The sequence below is a fragment of the Rana temporaria genome, chromosome 1 (genome assembly GCF_905171775.1).
Source record: "Rana temporaria chromosome 1, aRanTem1.1, whole genome shotgun sequence".
NCBI classification, from domain to species: domain Eukaryota; kingdom Metazoa; phylum Chordata; class Amphibia; order Anura; family Ranidae; genus Rana; species Rana temporaria.
In genome coordinates, this window is record NC_053489.1 from 358,454,003 (window position 1) to 358,473,525 (window position 19,523).

The following is a 19,523-nucleotide window of genomic DNA, read 5'->3' on the forward strand; positions in this document are numbered from 1 at the left end:
ACTTGCCGAAGGCAAAACGAAAAGGCAGAAAGACCCACAAAGAACTGAAGACAGCTGCAGTTATGCTGGGCAAAGCATCAGAAAGGAGAAAACCCAATCTTTGGTAATGTCCATGGGTTCCAGACGTCAGGCAGTCAATGCCAGTAAAGTATTATTCGCCAAATATTAAAAATTAACATTTTATTTATGAAAATACCAATTTGTCCAATTACATTTAAACCCCTGAAAATGGGGGGACGCGTGTATAAAAATGGTTGCAGTTCCTAACATTTTTACTTGATATCTATGTTTATAACCCTTTGAATTAAAGCTGAAAGTCTACGCTTCAAAATTCATTTGGATTGTTTCGTTAAAATTTTATATCGACCCAACTGTACACTGCTTATTCCAAACAAAAAACGGAAGTGTGGGGGGGGGGGGGGATTATGAGAGGTTCAGGAGCCCAAAGGACATGTGAAAAAAATAAACAGAAAAAAACTCAGACTGCAGGATCATCAATTAGTTGATTATTTTTGGAGAATAATGACATTGAGAATATTAAACACTTACATATATTTTGTGTGTTGAAGTTGAACCACTTTGTAAGAAAAAGCAGTTCTTTTACAAAGCACCATTTCAGTAGCTGGTAAAAACAAGTTACTTACTGTCCCTGTAGTGTGTTGACTTTAGAGCGGGTTCACACAGGGGCGACTTAGTCGCCTGACAAGTTACGCACCGTTCTGTACTATGTAACTGTTGCAATAGGAGCGACTCAAGTCGCTCCAACTTAGAAAAAGGTTCCTGTACTACTTGCATTGACTTCAATACAGAAGTCATTTTGCAAGTCACCTCTGAAGTCGTGTGCAGATCGCCTTGCCGAGTCGCTCAGCAAGTCATGCTGCCCCTGTGTGAACCGGCTCTTAGAACCTACTTCAGTTTCTAGAAGAAAAAAAAAAAAAAAACACCCAAAACAGACAGACACTTCATTTTGGACAGTGTGGTGCTCTAATTTTCACACTCAACCACCACCTGTAATTAAACTCCATTAAGTCATTATTGTTCAGTAGTATGCAGACATCTAATGAAGGTTGTGGGCCACTAAAACTTCTTTACTACTATTTTGGTTTCTACTTCTGCACTTCCACTCTCTGCTATACTAAAATCCACCCATCAAGGCATTTTAATATTTACAGAACTCCTAAGAACCAGCTCATTGCTTGTATCAGCACTGAATACTCTAAAAGGAATACTGCGCAAGGTCCTGTGATGTTTAGAATGTATGGTTCCTCCCACCAGCCATGACCTGCATTCACAGGGGCCTAGAGATTACCCCACTGGAATTAAAGTTTTGTAAAGAAAACAAAAAAAAAACACATTTTGTTTGAAAACGTCATGTTAAGGACAGTGGAAAGGAAGACCCATGGAAGGCATAGTACAAGCAGATAACGTTTTTCATTTACACCAGATGCAGCAAGTAGTACTCCAGTGCACTCCCAGCACGACAAGGCAAAATTCCTAGTCTCCTGCATTCCCAGTTAAAACAAAAATATGGTCTATTTAGAAGAGACATTTATTCTTACTCGAATTGTGGGGCGCTTTGCGCATTTTTTCCCCAAAATCTGTGCAGTACACCAATGAGAGCCTTTTCCTCTGTAGGAACTTCTCTCGCTCTGCATACAGGGCGACTGGTCTGGTCATTTGCACCCCCCCCACAACCACAGGCAGCCTGTAGCTTGATGGACCTTCTGGGTTCCTCCCACAGCCCTGCACAAAGGTTATGTACAGTGATCACAGCTACTTTTATTACAAGGTAATATCTGGGTTTGCAAAGTGGATTGGTGGCTACCGAGCAACATATTTGAAGACGTTTTTGTGAATTTGGAACATTAGCATTCATAGCGGTGGTATAACAGCACACAGGAGCTTCATTATCCAACACTACCATTCAGCCATATTGCATTAGAACACACAAAAAAAATTATATAATAATATTTTACATCACCATACCTTTCACATCTTGGGAAAAGTTTGCTGAATGGCGAGATACAAATAATTTCAGCTGATCATCCAAATTACAAACAGAGGAATCTACTTCCCAGGAACAGTAACCTATAAAAACGAAAAGACAAAAAGTAAATAAGTTAATCAGGTATTTCTTATCCAGGTAGATTTCTGTTCTGCAATATTATTGAAGACTGTCCTCTCAAATTAACAGCAAGAATAAGGCTAAAATACATTGACTGCTTACATGCTGGAGAGGTTACAGAAGACTACTATATAGGAACTGAATACAGACTTGTGCTTAAAGCAGAATGGAAAAGTGACATTCCAGGTATGTGTTGAGGAGAAAACAGGCCAAACATAAAAAAAATTCTCCTTTAGGTGTTATTACACACACAAAAGTGAGAACACCCATCACATATTATACAACACTGAAGAAATGCCACAATGTAAAGTAGTGAGTGTACAGCTTGTCCCCTCAAAAATAACTCGCAGCCATTAACCACTTATGGACCGCCGCATGCACTTATACGTCGGCAGAATGACACGTATCTGTACGTGGCTGCCTTCCCGCAGGTCGTACATGCGGCGGTCCGTTTTGCTGTGGGAGCGATCCGGGATGAGGGGGCGGCCATTCGTTTCTAGCCACCCCCTTGCGATCGCTCCCAGCGAATCACCTGCTTCCCCTGCCTGTGAACTGTAAACGCAGGCAGGAGGAAGTGATGTCATCTCTCCTCGTGGCTGTCATTTCGTCCGGCACAGAGGAGAGAAGACATCCAACAGTGAGTTGCACCTAACAGTACACTGACACAGGTACACAAACCCCCCCCAGTCAGAGATTGCAGTGATCATTTATTTACTGATCACTGCATTTAGTGTCATTTTTGACAGTAAAAAGTGTCAGGGACATTAGCCTTAGGCCCATTTAGGTCCAGGGTAGCCCCCCCCCCCAATAAAGGTTTAACCCCTTGATCGCCCCCTCAGTTAACCCTTTCACCCCCTATCACCAGTGTCGCTAAGCGATCATTTTTTTAACGCTGCATTAGTGTCGCTAGGTAGCCAGTTATTTTTTGAGGTTCGCCACCAGGTTTTTATAGCGTTAGGTACCCCCATACATTTTCGAAATAAGGTTTTAACCCTGATTGCCCCTAGAGTTAACTCTTTCACCAGTGAACACCGTATAAGTGTCACTGGTGACGCTGGTTAGCCAGTTATTTAGGTTCGCCGCCAGGTTTTTATATAGCGTTGTGTACCCCAATATATTACCTAATAAAGGTTTTAACCCACTGATTGCCCCTAGTTAACCCTTTCACCAGTGATCACCGTATAAGTGTTACGGGTGACGCTGGTTAGTTTGCCGTTTATAGCATCAGGGCACCCGCCGTATATAACCCAATAAAGGTTTAACCCCCCAGAGCTCGGCGGGTGATATCAGTTACATTTTAGCGTCAGTCAGGGTCTGCGTCACCCCAGGCAGCGTTAGGTTAGTGCCAGCAATGCTTACACCCACTCGCAAAGCATACACCCCCCTTAGTGGTATAGTATCTGAACTAGGGCCGAAACAACTAATCGATAAATCGACAACTAATCGATTATGAAAATAGTTGTCAACTATTTTCATAATCGATTAATCGGCCAGTTGATTAGTTGGCCTGCATATAGTATGCATTATTTGTTTACATATCAGGAAATACAGTGCAGCACACATACAGCTCAGTACACCATCCATACATGTCACCAAGTGCCTGAGAATTTGTGAATGTGAAAGTGTGAGGAGCAATGCCTCATGGGACATGTAGTCCTGCAAGTGAGTGGTTCTAAAAGGCAGAAGTTTTTTTACCTTGCTATAGCGGGCACTCTATACTATACTTTGCAGCTTGCTATTGAGGCACTCTGAAGGCAGGAGGAGCCAGAAGCATCGGTGAGGGACCCCAGATGTGGAGGATCTGGGGGGCTCTGTGCAAAACCATTACACAGAGCAGGTAAGTATAACAAGTTTTTTTTTTAAACAATCACTTTAAAGACTCTGTGCAGGGAAGATCAGCATCTGAACCCAGAGAAAGTGGAGGTAATAGAAGGCATTATAATCCGATTAGTCGATTAATCGAAACAATAATCGGCCAACTAATCTATTATGAAAATAATCGTTCGTTGCAGCCCTAATCTGAACAGATCAATATCTGATCAGATCTATACTAGCGTACCCAGCAGTTTAGGGTTCCCAAAAACACATTGTTATCGGGATCAGCCCAGATACCCGCTAGCACCAGCATTTTGCCCCTCCGCCCAGCCCACCCAAGTGCAGTATCGATCAATCACTGTCACTTACAAAACACACACATAACTGCAGTGTTCGCAGAGACAGGCCTGATCCCTGCAATCGCGAACAGTTTTTTTTGTTAGCGTTTTCTACATTTGCTGACAGGTCAGGTGCCTTTTTACCTGTGAATCATTACTAGTGTACCACTAAATTTAGAGCCCAAAATGGCAAAGCGAATGTACACTAGTGAAGAGGCCTACACGTTTCTGAGCCTGACAGATAGTGAAGGAGGTCACGCATCTGTCAGATTCTGGCTCAGAATACGATCCTGTAGACAGCGGCTCCATGCCAGATAGCTCTGTCGACGAAGTTGTGGTCCCTGCTAAGGCCAGGTGTACCCAAACCCCATTCTGATGATGTTGAGGAGCAAGAACCGCAGGACCCTTGTATGGAGCAGAGAGCTAGTACTAGTGAACTATTCCTTCTGGTAAACTGGCAAGCACCAGCGGCCTAGTACACCCTGGTCGTTAATCCAGCACTGCAGTATCACGTGGTGACGTGGCGAGTCCCATAAGTACAGTTCAAGCTGGCGAGGTGGCAAGCAGTGTCCCACTGCCACCAAGAAGACAAAGACAGGCCCGTCGTGCCCATAGTGCCCTTCCTGCAGAATTTGCCTATCCTGATTGGGTCCCCACCACTTCTGCAGAAACCGTACTTCCCCCATTCACTGGCCAACCCGGTATTCAGGTGGAAACAGACGATTTTACGTCACTTGATTTTTATTCGCTGTTTTTCACGGAAGATCTCTATAGATCTATTGTGGACCAGAGAATTTATATGCTGGTACTTACATCGCCGCTAATCCCCAGTCCCTCCTTGCCAGAGATTGGAAACCACTTACGGTTTCCGAATTTAAGACCTTTCTGGGCCTTTGCCTCAACATGGGCATATATCAATTTCCTAAGTTGCAGACTTATTGGTCCACAAGACCATATGCCCATATTCTCTGCTTCCATGGCCAGGAAACGATACAAGGCGATCCTGCGGTTCTTGCATTTCAATGACAATGAATTTTGTTGTCCACGTGGAGACCCTGAATACGACCGGCTCTACAAAATTTGGCCCCTCATAACCCACTTCAACTAACGTTTTGCAGTCTTGTATAATCCCCAGCAAGTTGTCTGCGTTGATGAGTCCCTAATTACATTTTCTGGCCGCTTGTCTTTCAAGCAGTACCTTCCCAGCAAGCATGCCAGATATGGGGTCAAGCTCTATAAGCTCTGTGACAGGTCAACAGGCTATACATGGAGGTTTATGAGGGCAAAGATAGTCAGGTAGAGGCGGAGGGCTGCCCAGATTACATATGGAGCGCTGACAAGATTGTCTGGGACTTGGTGTCACCCTTATTCGGAAAAGGGTTCCACTTGTATGTGGACAATTACACGAGCGTGCCACTTTTTAGTCACTTGTTTGATCATCAGATTGGACCATGTGGCACCGTGCGACCTAATCGCCGGGGCTTTCCCCAGCAGCTTGTAGATTCCCGTCTTAGGGCCCTTTCACACGGAGCAGATCAGTAATGTGTCCGCTTTGCTCAGCGGGGATCCTCCGTAAAATCCCTGCTGAGCTGGCAGGGCGGTCCCCGCACACTGTGCAGGGACCGCCCTGCGTTTCCTCCGCTCTCCCCTATGGGGGAATCGGACGAACACGGACCGTATGTCCATGTTCATCCGATCTGGCAGACGGAAGAAATAGGATTTCTTCCGTCTGCAAATACGGATCTTTGCGGAGGCTGACAAATTACGGGTGTCAGCGGATGTAATCACATAGGGAGCCATGTATGTCCCGTTTTCATCCGCAAACGGATGGATGAAAATGCGGACATACGGTCTGCTAGTGTGAAAGGGCCCTTTGGCTGGAGGCGAGAGCCTGCTACAGGTGTAATAATTTGCTTGCAGTGAAGTGGCGGGACAATAAGAATGTTTTCGTTCTTACCACCCTTCACGCAGACACGACAGTACAAATTCGTACGGCGGCTGGTGTTGGAGAAACCCCTCTGTGTACAAAAATATGGGAGGGGTGGACCTCAACGACCAGTTGATGGCGCCGTATCATATTGCCCGTAAGGCGAGACGCCGGTACAAAAAAGGGTCTATATTTATTTCAATTGGCTTTACTGAATGCTCATGTCATATACAAAGCTTCAGGACAGATTGGATCCTTCCTTACATTTCAGGATGAGATCATCTTAAGAACTCCTGTATCCAGGCGGTTCTACACCTCACCATTCCCAACCAAATGCAGTAAGCCACTGCATGAGAGACATTTTCCGTTTCTTTATGAGAGTACCTCTACCCAAGGAGCCCCCCAAAAAGATGTCGTGTCTGTAGCAAGCAGGGATATAGGCGTGACACTTCTTGTCCTGGCAATCCTGGTCTCTGCATTGGCATGTGTTTTTACGCTACCACACACGAGTGAAGTTTTAGCGTAGGGTAAAGCATTTCGCAGGCTAGGCACGGCTTTCATGTAAAAGCAATCCTAGCAGTTAATTAGCCTCTAGACTGTTTTTACAAGCAGTGGGAGGGAATGTCCCCCCCCCCCCCCCCGATATAAACAGCGCCATTGGGAAAGCATTTTATCACACCGATCTTGGTGTGGTCAGATGCTTTGAGGGCAGAGGAAAGATCTAGGGTCTAAAAGGCCCCCCTTTTTTTTTTTTTAATGGAGTACCTGTCACTAACTATTGCTATCATAGGGGATATTTCCATTCCCCGAGATAAAAAAAAAATATATATGGAAGGAACAGTTTACAAATAAAATTAAAAAAAAAAGCTAAAAAATAAAATAAAAAAATAAAGCATCCCTGTCCCCCCCTGCTCTTGCGCAAAGGCGAACGCAAGCGTCGGTCTGGAGTCATATTTAAACAGCAATCGCACCATGCATGTAAGGTATCACCGCGAAGGTCAGATCGAGGGCAGTAATTTTAGCAGTAGACCCCCTCTGTAAATCTAATGTGGTAACCTGTAAAGGCTTTTAAAAATGTATGTAGTTTGTCGCCACTGCGCGTTTGTGCGCAATTTTAAAGTATGTCGTGTTTGGTATTCATGTACTCGGCCTAAGATCATCTTTTTTATTTCATCAATAATTTGGGCAATATAGTGTGTTTTAGTGCTTTAAAATAAAAAAAGTGTATTTCCCCCCCCCCAAAAAAAATGCGTTTGAAAAATCGCTGCACAAATACTGTGTGGAAAAAAATGCAACACCCACCATTTTAATCTGTAGCGCCTTTGCTTTAAAAATAAATAAAATAAATAAAAAAAGTGTCAGAAAGGGCTTTGTCTTCAAGTGGTTAGAAGAGTGGGTAATGTGTGACATAAGCTTCTAAATGTTGTACATAAAAGGACAGTTCAAAACCCCCCCAAATGACCCCATTATGGAAAGTAGACACCCCAAGCTATTTGCTGAGGCATGTCGAGTCCATGGAATATTTTATATTTTGACACAAGTTGCGGGGAAAAAGACCATTTTTTTTTTTTTTGCGCAAAGTTGTCACTAAATGACATATTGCTTAAACATGCCATGGTTATATGTGGAATTACACCCCAAAATACATTCTGTTGCTTCTTCTGAGTACGGGGATACCACATATGTGAGACTTTTTGGGAGCCTAGCCGCGTACGAGACCCCAAAAACCAATCACCGCCTTCAGGCTTTATAAGGGTGTAAATTTTTGATTTCACTCCTCAGTACCTATCACAGTTTCGGAGGCCATGGAATGCCCAAATGGCACACCCCCCCCCCCCCACCAAATGACCCCATTTTGGAAAGTAGACACCCAAGCCATTTGTTGAGAGGTATGGTGAGTATTTTGCAGATCTTGCTTTTTGTCACAAAGTTTTTTTTTTCAAAAACATTTTCCCCTTTCTTCATTTTCAAAAACAAATGAGCTGTAAAATACTCACCATGCCTCTCAGCAAATAGCTTGGGGTGTCCCATATGCGGCTAGGCTCCCAAAAGTCCCAAACATGTGGTATCCCTGTACTCGGGAGAAGCGGCAGAATGTATTTTGGGGTGCAATTCCACATATAACCATGGCATGTGTGAGCAATACATCATTTATTTTTGTCATTATTCAATCACTTGGGACAAAAAAAAATAAAAAATATTCAATGGACTCAACATGTGTCTCAGCAATTTCCTTGGGGTGTCTACTTTCCAAAATGGGGTCATTTGGGGGGGGGGGTTGTACTGCCCTGCCATTTTAGCACCTCAAGAAATGAGATAGGCAGTCAAATTAAAAGCTGTGTAAATTCCAAAAAATGTACCCTAGTTTGTAGACGCTATAACTTTTGCGAAAACCAATAAATATACATTTATTGCCATTTATTTTACTAAAGACATGTGGCTGAATACATTTTGGCCTAAATGTATGACTAAAATTGAGTTTTAGATATTTCTTATGACAAAAAATAGAAAATATCATATTTTCTCAAAATTTTTGGTCTTTTTCCGTTTATACCCCCAAAAAAAAAAAAAAAAAAAAAGAAAATTGCAGAGGCAATCAAAAACCATCAAAAGAAAGCTCTATTTGTGGGAAGAAAATGACGCACATTACTTTTCGGTACAACATTGCATGACCGCGCAATTACCAGTTAAAGCAGCGCAGTGCCAAATTGTAAAAACACCACTGGTCCTGCATATTGGTCCGGGTCTTAAGTGGTTAATGTCTAAACCGCTAACAAAAGTGAGTACACCCCTAAGTGAAAATGTCCAAATTGGGTCCATCTAGCCACCCCCCCCCCCCCATGTCTTGTGACTCATTCATGTTACAAGGTCTCAGGTGTAAATAGGGAGCAGGTGTGTTAAATTTGGTGTTATCGCTCTCACTCTCTCATACTGGTCACTGGAAGTTCAACATGGCACCTCATGGCAAAGAACTCTGAGGATCGGAAAAAAAAAAATTATATATATATATATATATATATATATATATATATATATATATATATATATATATATATATATATATATATATATATATATATATATATATATATATATATATATATATATATATATATATATATATATATATATATATATATATATATATATATATATATATATATAGTTGCTCTACATAACGATGGCCTAGGCCAGGGGTGCCCAACCAGTGGCCCGGGGGCCAGATGTGGCTCATGGAGCCCTCTGATGTGGCCTGCGACCTCCTGCTCTGGGATGGAATAGAATACTGTGATTAAAGGCAAGTTTATTACTAAAATCACAGTGTGTATATGGGCATATCTGTTCTGCAGTGGTTACTGGGCTGCTTTTAAACTGATCTGTAGCTGCAGAGAAGTGCACCTGCGGGTTACCTGCACTGAGCCATAGACTTATATTACCTGTCAGTTGGTGTCCTTTCTGAAAGTGCACCACACTTACAGGATTTAATAGAAGTCTATGGCAAAGTGCAGCTAACCTGCAGGAAAGCCACATGTGAACTGAGCTGCACTCATGGTGCGGGTAAACAACAGTGCATCAGTGTGAAAGCAGCCATGGGCCCCTTTCACACAGTCAGTCCAACCCAATCAGACCCTCCATTCACCTCTAAGGAGTGGCATATTTAAATGGACTTATGTCCATTTACAAATACCTACCTCCAATCCGATCAGCTAAAAAAAAAACAAAAAAAAAAGAAGTAGTGTGGGTTCTTTAGAATAGAGTGGGCTGCCATCCACCCGATCTGCTTATTGTGGCCCGCTACTAGATACCAAGTTGTAAGTGGCCCTCGCTCTTCAAAAGGTTGGGCACCCCTGGCCTAGGCTATAGGCAGATTGCCAAGACCCTGAAACTGAGCTGCAGCATGGTGGCCAAGTCCATACAGCGGTTTAACAGGGCATGTTCCACTCAGAACAGGCCTCGCCATTATTGACCAAAGAGCGCCAAGACCATACGCCACACTGCACCAAAATTGGTCTGCATGGCTGTCATCCCAGAAGAAAGCCTCTTCTAAAGATGATGCACAAGAAAGCCCGAACAGTTTCAAGACAAGCAGACTAAGAACATGGATTACTGGAACCATGTTCTGTGGTCTGATGAGACCAAGATACTGTAAACGTATTAGGCTCAGATGGTATCAAGCGTATGTGGCGGCAACCAGGTGAGGAGTACAAAGACAAGTGTGTCTTGCCTACAGTGAAGTATGGTGGTGGGATTGTCATGGTCTGGGGCTGCATGAGTGCTGCCGGCACTGGGGAGCTACAGTTCATTGAGGGAACCGTGAATGCCAACATGTACTGTGACATACTGAAGCAGAGCATGATCCCTTCCGAGACTGGGCCGCAGGAGAAAAAAAACAAAAAAAAAAAAAAACATTATTTTTCTAAGAAGTGATCATATTCCTTTTAGACCCCTTTCACACCGAGGCACTTTGCAGGTGCTAAAAATAGCACCCTGAAAAAGCGTTGGCTAGCAGGACAGTAATAAAAATTAAAAAAAAGCCCTGCTAGCAGCATTTGAGGCACTGTGGGAACAGTAGGGTTTAAAACCAGGGCTGTGGAGTCGGTAGATAAATGTTCCGACTCCTCAGTTTTATGTACTTCCGACTCCCCGACTCCTCTGTATTAATATGCGAATGTATTTTATACATTCCTTGAGGGAAAGAAACGCAACCTACCACAGGACTACTGGCTGGGAAGCCAACAGTCTACTGTATTGCACAGTTTAAACAAAAGACAAACACAATGAAAACAATCAAGTGGCTGGATAGTAGCAGCAGGCATAAACATCAGGAACAGGATCTTTACCAGTTCAAAAATACAAACCCCATTATTTGGTTGTTTTAGAACAAAAACAAAGCTTATCTATAATGAACCAAAAACAAAATCTGTAAAACCTAGAAATGGTTTATATTAATCTTGAAATGTAGTTCTAGGCTTAGCAAATGCAAATCAATTCAATGTAGAGTTCTAAGGAAGAGAATTGCCTCTGCCAGATCCTCTTTCATAGAGGCTCTAAAGTCAGACTTTATTATTTTTAGGGCTGAAAATAATCTTTCGACACTGACTTGGGTGGGTGGCATTGCAGTAACTATTCTGGCCACATCACTAACGATCTCTGGATAAACAAGGATGGCTTCTTCAACAGTAAGTTTTGATGAGCGATCATACTTTTCAACTTCTTTTAGTGCTTTATAAAACTCCTGTTGGAATTTTTTTATTTGGACACTTACTGGTTCTCTAACATGCGTTCCCTGTAAAAGCAGAACACAACACTATGGAAAGTAGAAGTATTGCAGCTCCTAATTGTGCGTTGCGTGCCATATAGTGAAGCACATTAAAAAGCATGCTTCTTCACGGTCACTTAATGTGTTCGTTTTGCGGTTACGTGAGGCACTGCATGCATTGGTCTTTATTCTTACAGTAGAGAAGTCATTAATTATAACTTTTTGTGAATTGGGACATTTAAACTTGCTTTTTTTTTTTTTTTATTCCAATCTAAATTTAGTAGGAGTCGGAGTCGGTGCATTGTTTGCCGACTCCAGGTACCCAAAATTTCCCCCGACTCCTCTACTCCGACTCCACAGCCCTGTTTAAAACTGCCGACAAACTCCCGCCACAGCTGCGCTTTTAACCCCTTTTTAGTCGCTAGCGGGGGTTAAAAGCTAGTGGCCGAATAGTGCTGCCAAGACGGTAAAGTACCACTAAAAATAGCGGCACTTTACCGCCAATGCCACGGCCCAAGTGCGAAAAGGGGCCTTAATCTCAGCTGCATAAGAGCTGGGGTAGAAGTAGTAGCAGCACACCAAGCTTTCCATTGAAAGGCTATGCAGTGGGGGCATGTCAGAACACATCCGATCATTGGATAAGAGCAGGTCGAGTTCCCAGCAAAGCTAGAGAACTGACCATGGTGTGTTCTCTTGCTTAGTGTGGCCAGTTTGTAATAGTTAAGCAAAAAGGACTAGCACAGGATACCTTGAAGTACATGGTACAACAGGCACATATGAGGAAATCTAAAGTGTTGGGGTAACAAATGCTTTAAAAAGGTCCTTGTTCTGGCACTTCCTGTACTAGAATTACAACCCTTCATCCCCATCTACCAGCTGTGCTCCTGCAATGCCATGGCCATTACCAAACACCATATGCAGACATAGTCTACGGTCCTTCTGCCTGACCCCCCCCGGAAAAGTGGCTACAAAGAACATATATTTTTCTTTGTGGAGGGGGAAAAATAAAAATCACACAAACTCTAGTCTTACTTTCTTTCTGGACATAGTGTTTTTTTATTTTTTATTAAAAAATTATTTCTATAAATTAGGAAATTAGGGAGAGACACACAATAACTAGCAGTGTTTGCAGGCATGGGATAAGACCTCACATCTTATGCCAGCTCTAGCACAGTCTACTGATTCCATTATTTTTCCCCTTCAGGCTATGTTTTCAGCACAGGCCTTTCACAGCTGATGCCAGAATATAATCACAACTTTTGTCCAGGCCTCTTTGGGAACAAGTCCTAAAAGCATGTGGAGCGCCAAGACTACAGCAGCTGACAGTGAGGCTCAGCTGGCAAAGATGGATAACAAACTTCTGCATTGTTTCTAAAGGCAAACTGTTTACAGCTCATAACATAATTGCAGTTTTATTTCATTACCCAAAACACAAGAGTGCTGGTTAGAAGCAAGTTAGTGGATCTGTTTAGCTCTAAACATAGAATTGTGTGTCTGCCTTCCTTCTTTACAGCTATACTCCAGGCAGATATACAAGAAATCACCATTTAAAGCAGAGTTCTAGACAGATATAAAAAACACTATAAAAGTTCCTCAATACGACTTGGCACTAGCATCTTGCATTCCCTGTACAGCAAAGACCAGAGTGAGAGAAGAAGTAGCAGAACAAGGAGGTGATCAGCAGTGAAAGAACACCTGCCGATAGGAGGGGAGAACAGAGTGACAGAAAGAAGAGCTTTCCCCATTTTACTCTCCAAGTGACACGTTGGGGGTAGGAAGGAGACCTGTAAGAGTAAGGCCTGGTTCACACTGCTACCAATTCTATTGCAAATTTGAGCCTTTGTGATTTCTCAAATTTGCAAGTCATTAAAATAACAGTTTTTCCATTAGTGCAGTTCACATCAGTGCGGTGCGAATTTAAGCTGCAGGAATAAAGGGTCCTGTGCGAGTTTGACCCGTGTGCGATGCAAATTCAGCTCTATAGACTGGCATTCACTAAAATTGCGGCAGCAAATTCACAGCAGTGTGAACCTAACCTTAAACCTGCAAGTTTTGCATTAGCGTTTGCATTGTTAACCCTTTCACGCCAAGCGAACGCATATATGCTTCCTCGGCTTTCGGGGGTTATACCGGGATGATGCCTGCAGCTGCAGGCATCATCCCAGTACCGTTGTTTAGAGTCGGCGATCGGCTATCCAGACATAACCGATGTGGCTAAAAGCCACTCGGTTGTTATGCCGGAAGAGCGGGAGAGACATCCCCCCCCCCCCACCACTCTGACCGGGCCTCCCGTCCCACCGGGAGACCCAATCCTCCATCCGCCGCCTTCTGTGTCCAGGCGGAGACCGACACTAAGCCGTAAACGGCTTTGATTCAGTCTCCGCATTGAAAACACGGAAGCGACATCATGACGTCACTTCCGGGTTTCTCGGCTGCCAATGGTGCCGGATTTAAAAAAAAGTACACAGTATTCAGAATCGCCGTTTTTGGCGATCTGAATACTTTGAGTTGTAAAGGAGGGATTGGGGGTCTTTTAGACCAGGGTTTGACAAATTTGCTTGGAATCTAGGAGTCAGCTAAAAAAGTTAGGAGCCAGAAAATGTGCCCCGTCCCGCCAAACTCGCGCACAGAAGCGAGCACATACATGAGTAGCGCCCGCATATGTAAACGGTATTCAAACCACACGTGAGGTATCGCCACGATCGTTAGAGCGAGAGCAATAATTCTAGCCCTAGACCTCCTCTGTAACTAAAAACATGCAATCTGTATTTTTTTTTTTTTAAACGTCGCCTATGGAGATTTTAAAGGGTAAAAGTTTGTCGGCATTCCACGAGCAGACGCAATTTTGAAGCATGACATGTTGGGTATCAATTTACTCGGCGTAACATTATCTTTCACAATATGAAAAAAAAAAAAAAAAAAAAAAAAAAAAAAAAAAACTTTACTGTGGTCTTATTTTTTAATTAAGAAAAGTGTATTTTTTTCCCCAAAAAAGTGCGCTTGTAAGACCGCTGCGCAAATACGGCGTGACAGAAAGTATTGCAACCATTTTATTCTCTAGGGTGTTAAGAATAAAAAATATATATATATCATGTGGGATCATGTGCCTCCGTGCGCCCCCACCTCCTCCGCCGCACGATCGCAACGGCCGGTAATTGAGGCCGCGGCCTTGTAGGCCGCAATTACTGGCCGCCAGGTCACAATTTCTTGTCGCAATTGCGACCTGGGGCTTGTCGACCCCTGCCCCAGGATACCATCCGTCGTCTCATTAGGAGCATGCCCTGATGTCAGGCATGCATACAAGCACTTGGGGACCATACAAACTACTGAGGAGCATTTTGAGTTGTTGCAATGAAAGTTCAGCAAAATGGACTAGCTTGCTGCATAACTTTTTCACTTTGATTTTCGGGGTGTCTTTGAATTCAGCCCTCTGTAGGTGGATAATTTTCATTTCCATCAAATGATGTGCCATCCTTTCATTCCTAACACATTACCCAGCGTGAGATTTTTGCCCGTTGAGATCTGATAGGTTTTCAAAAAGTGTTCCTATAATTTTTTTTCTTCTTTTTTTAAGCAATGTATATTACATACATGCATCTAAAGCCAAATTTTCTCCTTACTTCCTGGCCCAAGGACACATCGTAATAGGTCATGTTCTTCTGACAACTCAAATTTCCCTAGTTTTCTATCTTGATGATCATATTCACTAGGAAAATTAACCTCCCTTGCCGTATGATTACACACACTCAGTTTAGGCTGGTATGTTCTTCTACATATTTTTGGTAAAAACAATAACCGTATATTGATTAGTTTGCGCAAAAAAGTTATAGCGTCTACAAAATAGGCGATATATTTATGGCATTTTTATTCTACTTTTTTTAACTTACTAGTAATGGCAGCGATCTGCGATTTTTATCGGTACTGCGACATTACGGCAGACAGATTGGACACTTAACACCATTTTGGGACCATTGAAATCTATACAGCAATTAGTGCTATAAACAGCCACTGATTACTGGGTAAATGTCACTGGCAGGGAACGGGTTAACACAAGGGCATGATCAAGGGGGTTAAATGTGTGTCCTAGGGAGTGCTTCCAACTGTGTGTGTGTGTGGGGGGGGGGGGGGGGGGGTTGTTTTCCTAAGCAGTAAGAACAGATCTGTTTACATTGACAGATCCCCGTTCTGTCCTCAGTAGCAATCGCGGGTAGCCACGTGCATTGGCTCCTTTGTCACGCACCCCACCTTACATCTACGATGATTCACCATCATCAATCGATGGCGGGCAGTCAGCAAGGGGTTAAAGTGGTTTTTAAAGAATGCATGAAGATGGAGAAAAAAAACCCTCCTGGGAACTACATCTGTGCGGCAGGACACTCTACGACGTGTTAGAGACTTCGAAGAGGTGTGAATTACTGGTTGTGCCGCAATGCATACTGGGAAATGTAGTTCTTACATGAACGAGCACCACAAACCAGGAAGTGAATGAGAGAACAGAAACTAGAACGCCGGAGGTGATATAGATGACGGAATTTAATAGGTATTTACTCGTTTAACAGAATCATTACACTATTCTGTCTACCTTGAAGACATTAATTTTAGGCAAAAAAAAAAATATTTCTTTAACAACTCTTTTAAAATGCCACTGTTGACACCAAGATAAAAATACGAGTTGTCTGTAGGATAAACACACGTCTCGCTTTGGCTATACACACACAGCGAGCAACCTAACGTGACCTCAGTAAATCCAAAGTAAAAGACAAACACTATATGCTACTATACAAACTGACAGGACTGTGCAGGTAGGATGACAACCACAACAAACCGAACAATGAGGGCAATTTTCTGGACTCAAGCAGCTGTGCATAGAAACCAATCAGCTTCTAATTTTCATTTCCAAAGCCTAACGGAAGAAGATGAAGCTAGAAGCTGATTGGATACTATGCAGTGTCTTAGCAAATCCCCTCCCAATGTCTGCACTGCAGCCTAGATTGTATTAACCCATGCCTTCCCAAGCACACACAGCTCCTGTAACCTTGCATAGGAGATCTATGGTGAATGAGGTGCAGGCATTGGCACAGGAGCCTTCATCCATCCAAATATCCGGCAGACAGTTATGTGCACATCACTAGGCATTCCCACCAGTCACACCCAGCTCCACCCCGCCATCTCACCTCTTTTTAGCTCGCTCACCGCTCGCTTCACTAATCCGGGTCCCCGGCTGATCTCCCCGCACAGCACCAACCCGTAGCAGCCCTGTGGCCCGGCACCCGCCCGAGTCACCGCCATCTTGCATGTGACATCAACGCGCAGAGCAAGCACGGAGAATAAGTAAGCGGGGTCCAGGAACCGGAACACACCCACAGAGGCACCGGACACGCCTACACAGACCGAAGACACGCCCTCCCCACTTGAGCTGGCTAAGGCCGTCTAGTGTCTGTTGAGCAGTCGGGGCGAGGCCTGAGGCGGCCGTGTCTGTGGAATCAATGACGACCTTGGCTTACAGCATTTCACAGTACAGTACTTCTTCTTCCCGCCATGTGATACTGTATGGCAGCAGCTCATTGGGAGAGTGCTGTGGTGTTTGTATTCATTCATATTCTAAACACTGACGTGTGCTAATATAGCTGAGGTAGGCAGGTGACACTCCCTTCATGTTCTCCTCCTTGGCTGCCAAGTGTGGGTCACATAGGAGAGAGGCCTACCCTGGGGTGGGTTCTGGGTCACTGCCACACACATGGGGTACCTTTACTTTACAGAAGACTGAAAAGTGGGCTGTATAAGGTATTTACTGTAAAAAAAAAAATATATATTATCCAAAGTTTAAGGGGTTGTAAAGGTTCGTTTTTTATTTTCTAAATAGGTTTCTTTAACCACTTAAGACCCAGACCAAAATGCAGCTAAAGGATTCGGCCAGGTTTTGCACTGCGTCGTATTAACTGACAATTGCGCGGTCGTGCGACGTGGCTCCCAAACAAAATTGGCGTCCTTTTTTTCCCCACAGATAGAGCTTTCTTTTGGTGGTATTTGATCACCTCTGCGGTTTTTATTTTTTGTGCTATGAACAAAAATAGAGCGACAATTTTGAAAAAAAATTTTTTTTACTTTTTGCTATAATAAATATCCCCCAAAAATATATAAAAAAAATGTTTTTCTCAGTTTAGGCCAACACATATTCTTCTACATATTTTTGGTAAAAAAAATCGCAATAAGCATTTATCGGTTGGTTTGCGCAAAATTTATAGCGTTTACAAAATAGGGGTGAAAGAAAAATCCTGGATAGCCGCACTCCTCAAAAAACGATGTCTTTATTCAAAGCATGAAAAAACAACAAAAATTCAAATGGAAAAAACAGCCAAAATTCATGCAGTCAAACAAGAAGTGGACTAGGAAAAAGGAGCTGACATGTTTCGCATCGTGTGATGCTTAAAAATAGGGGATAGTTTTATTGCATTTTTATAAAAAAACATTTTTTTACTAGTAATGGCGGCGATCAGCGTTTTTTTTTTCGTGACTGCGACATTATGGCGGACACTTCAGACAATTTTGACACATTTTTGGGACCATTGTCATTTTCACAGCAAAAAATGCATTTAAAATGCATTGTTTATTGTGAAAATTACAGTTGCAGTTTGGGAGTTAACCACAGGGGGCGCTGAAGGGGTTATGTTTCACCTAGTGTGTGTTTACAACTGTAGGGGGGTGTGGCTGTAGGAGTGACGTCGTCGATTATCTCTCCCTATAAAGGGGATGACACGATTGATGCAGCCACCACAGGGAAGCCCGGGGTCCCGGAGCTTTGGACCGGGTCGCGGGCGCTCACACGCGACCCGCGGCTGGGTAGATGTACAGGACGTGCCGGTACGTCCATCTGCCCAGCCGTGCCATTCTGCCAACGTTTATTTACAGGCAGCGGTCCTTAAGTGGTTAAGCTAGTGCAGGGGTCTCCAAAGTACTGCCTGCGGGTCACATCCGGCCCGCTAGGCCGTTTTTACTGGCCCGCAGCTAGAGTCATTAGACTCGCCGCAGGGACGGTCTTTGTGCCAAAGCATTGTGGGGTTGCAAAACCTGTGATGCATACTCAGCCCCGGCAGTATGCAGCAGAGGTCCCACAACCACCCCCCGCTCTCTGCCTCAACCAATCCCGGCGCTCGCTCTGCCTCAACCAATCACAGCGCTCGCTCTGCCTCACCCAATCCTGGCGCTCGCTCGGCCTCAACCAATCCCTACGCTCGCTCAGCCTCAGCCAATCCTGGCGCTCGGCCTCAACCAATGAAGTAATTCAGTGCAGACCGCCCGCTGTTTACATCAGTTCAATTTTGCATACAGCGAGCCGATGTAACAGCGGGGCGGGAGCCAAGATGGGGGAGTGCAGAAGGTCTGCATCTGAGGCACAGTTCATAGCAGTAAAGTACGAAGAGACTGATGAGGAGGAAACAAATGTGCAGAATGGGGATGAATTGGCTATGTTGGGGGCACAGTTGTTAGTGTGGCTGGGGGGTGTGGAGTTGATTGCTCTGAAGGGGACACAGTTGTGGAAGGGTATGGCAGTGAGGGGGACACAGTTGTGGGGGGTTATGGCACTGAATGGGACACAATTTAGGAGGGTTTGACACTGAAGGGACAAAGCTGTGGTGGGGTGGTTATGGCACTGAAGGGGACACAGTTGTATGGGGTTTGATGGCTGTGATGGCAACAAAGGGGGATCTGATGGTCTGAGGGTGACACAAATGTGCAGAGGGGCTCTGATGGAGACATCAGTTGGCAGGGATCCTCTGATGAGTGATGGAGACACAAATGTGTGGGGAGACTGATGGGGACACAGATTTAATGCACACTGGAAGTTTAACCCTGTGCATTTAGCTGCAGGAGTAGGTGCACCATCTAGCCCCGCTTCCAGAAGCCTGGTACATTTTATTCTATTCCGCTGCTGCGGATTTAATAAAAAATCTTTTTTTTCTCAACCCCCGAGTATGTGTAAATTTTACCATGTGGCCCTCGAAATGAAAAGTTTGGAGACCCCTGAGCTAGTGCATTGTTGGTTCACTCACCTTTACT

The 19,523-nt window shown here is 43.9% G+C and overlaps 1 protein-coding gene across 1 annotated transcript in view; it reads right to left on the reverse strand.

The window, feature by feature from the left end:
* The window catches only part of MAP1S (microtubule associated protein 1S), a 94,261-nt gene extending 77,427 nt beyond the window's left edge, over positions 1–16,834 (reverse strand). The window contains exons 1-2 of the mRNA XM_040321561.1: positions 16,640–16,834; positions 1,987–2,088 (exon numbers count right to left, since the gene is read on the reverse strand). Coding sequence (XP_040177495.1) covers positions 1,987–2,088; positions 16,640–16,754 — 217 coding nt within the window. The 5' untranslated portion in view covers positions 16,755–16,834. The remainder of the gene's footprint in view (positions 1–1,986; positions 2,089–16,639) is intronic.
* Positions 16,835–19,523: the final 2,689 nt, after the last annotated feature.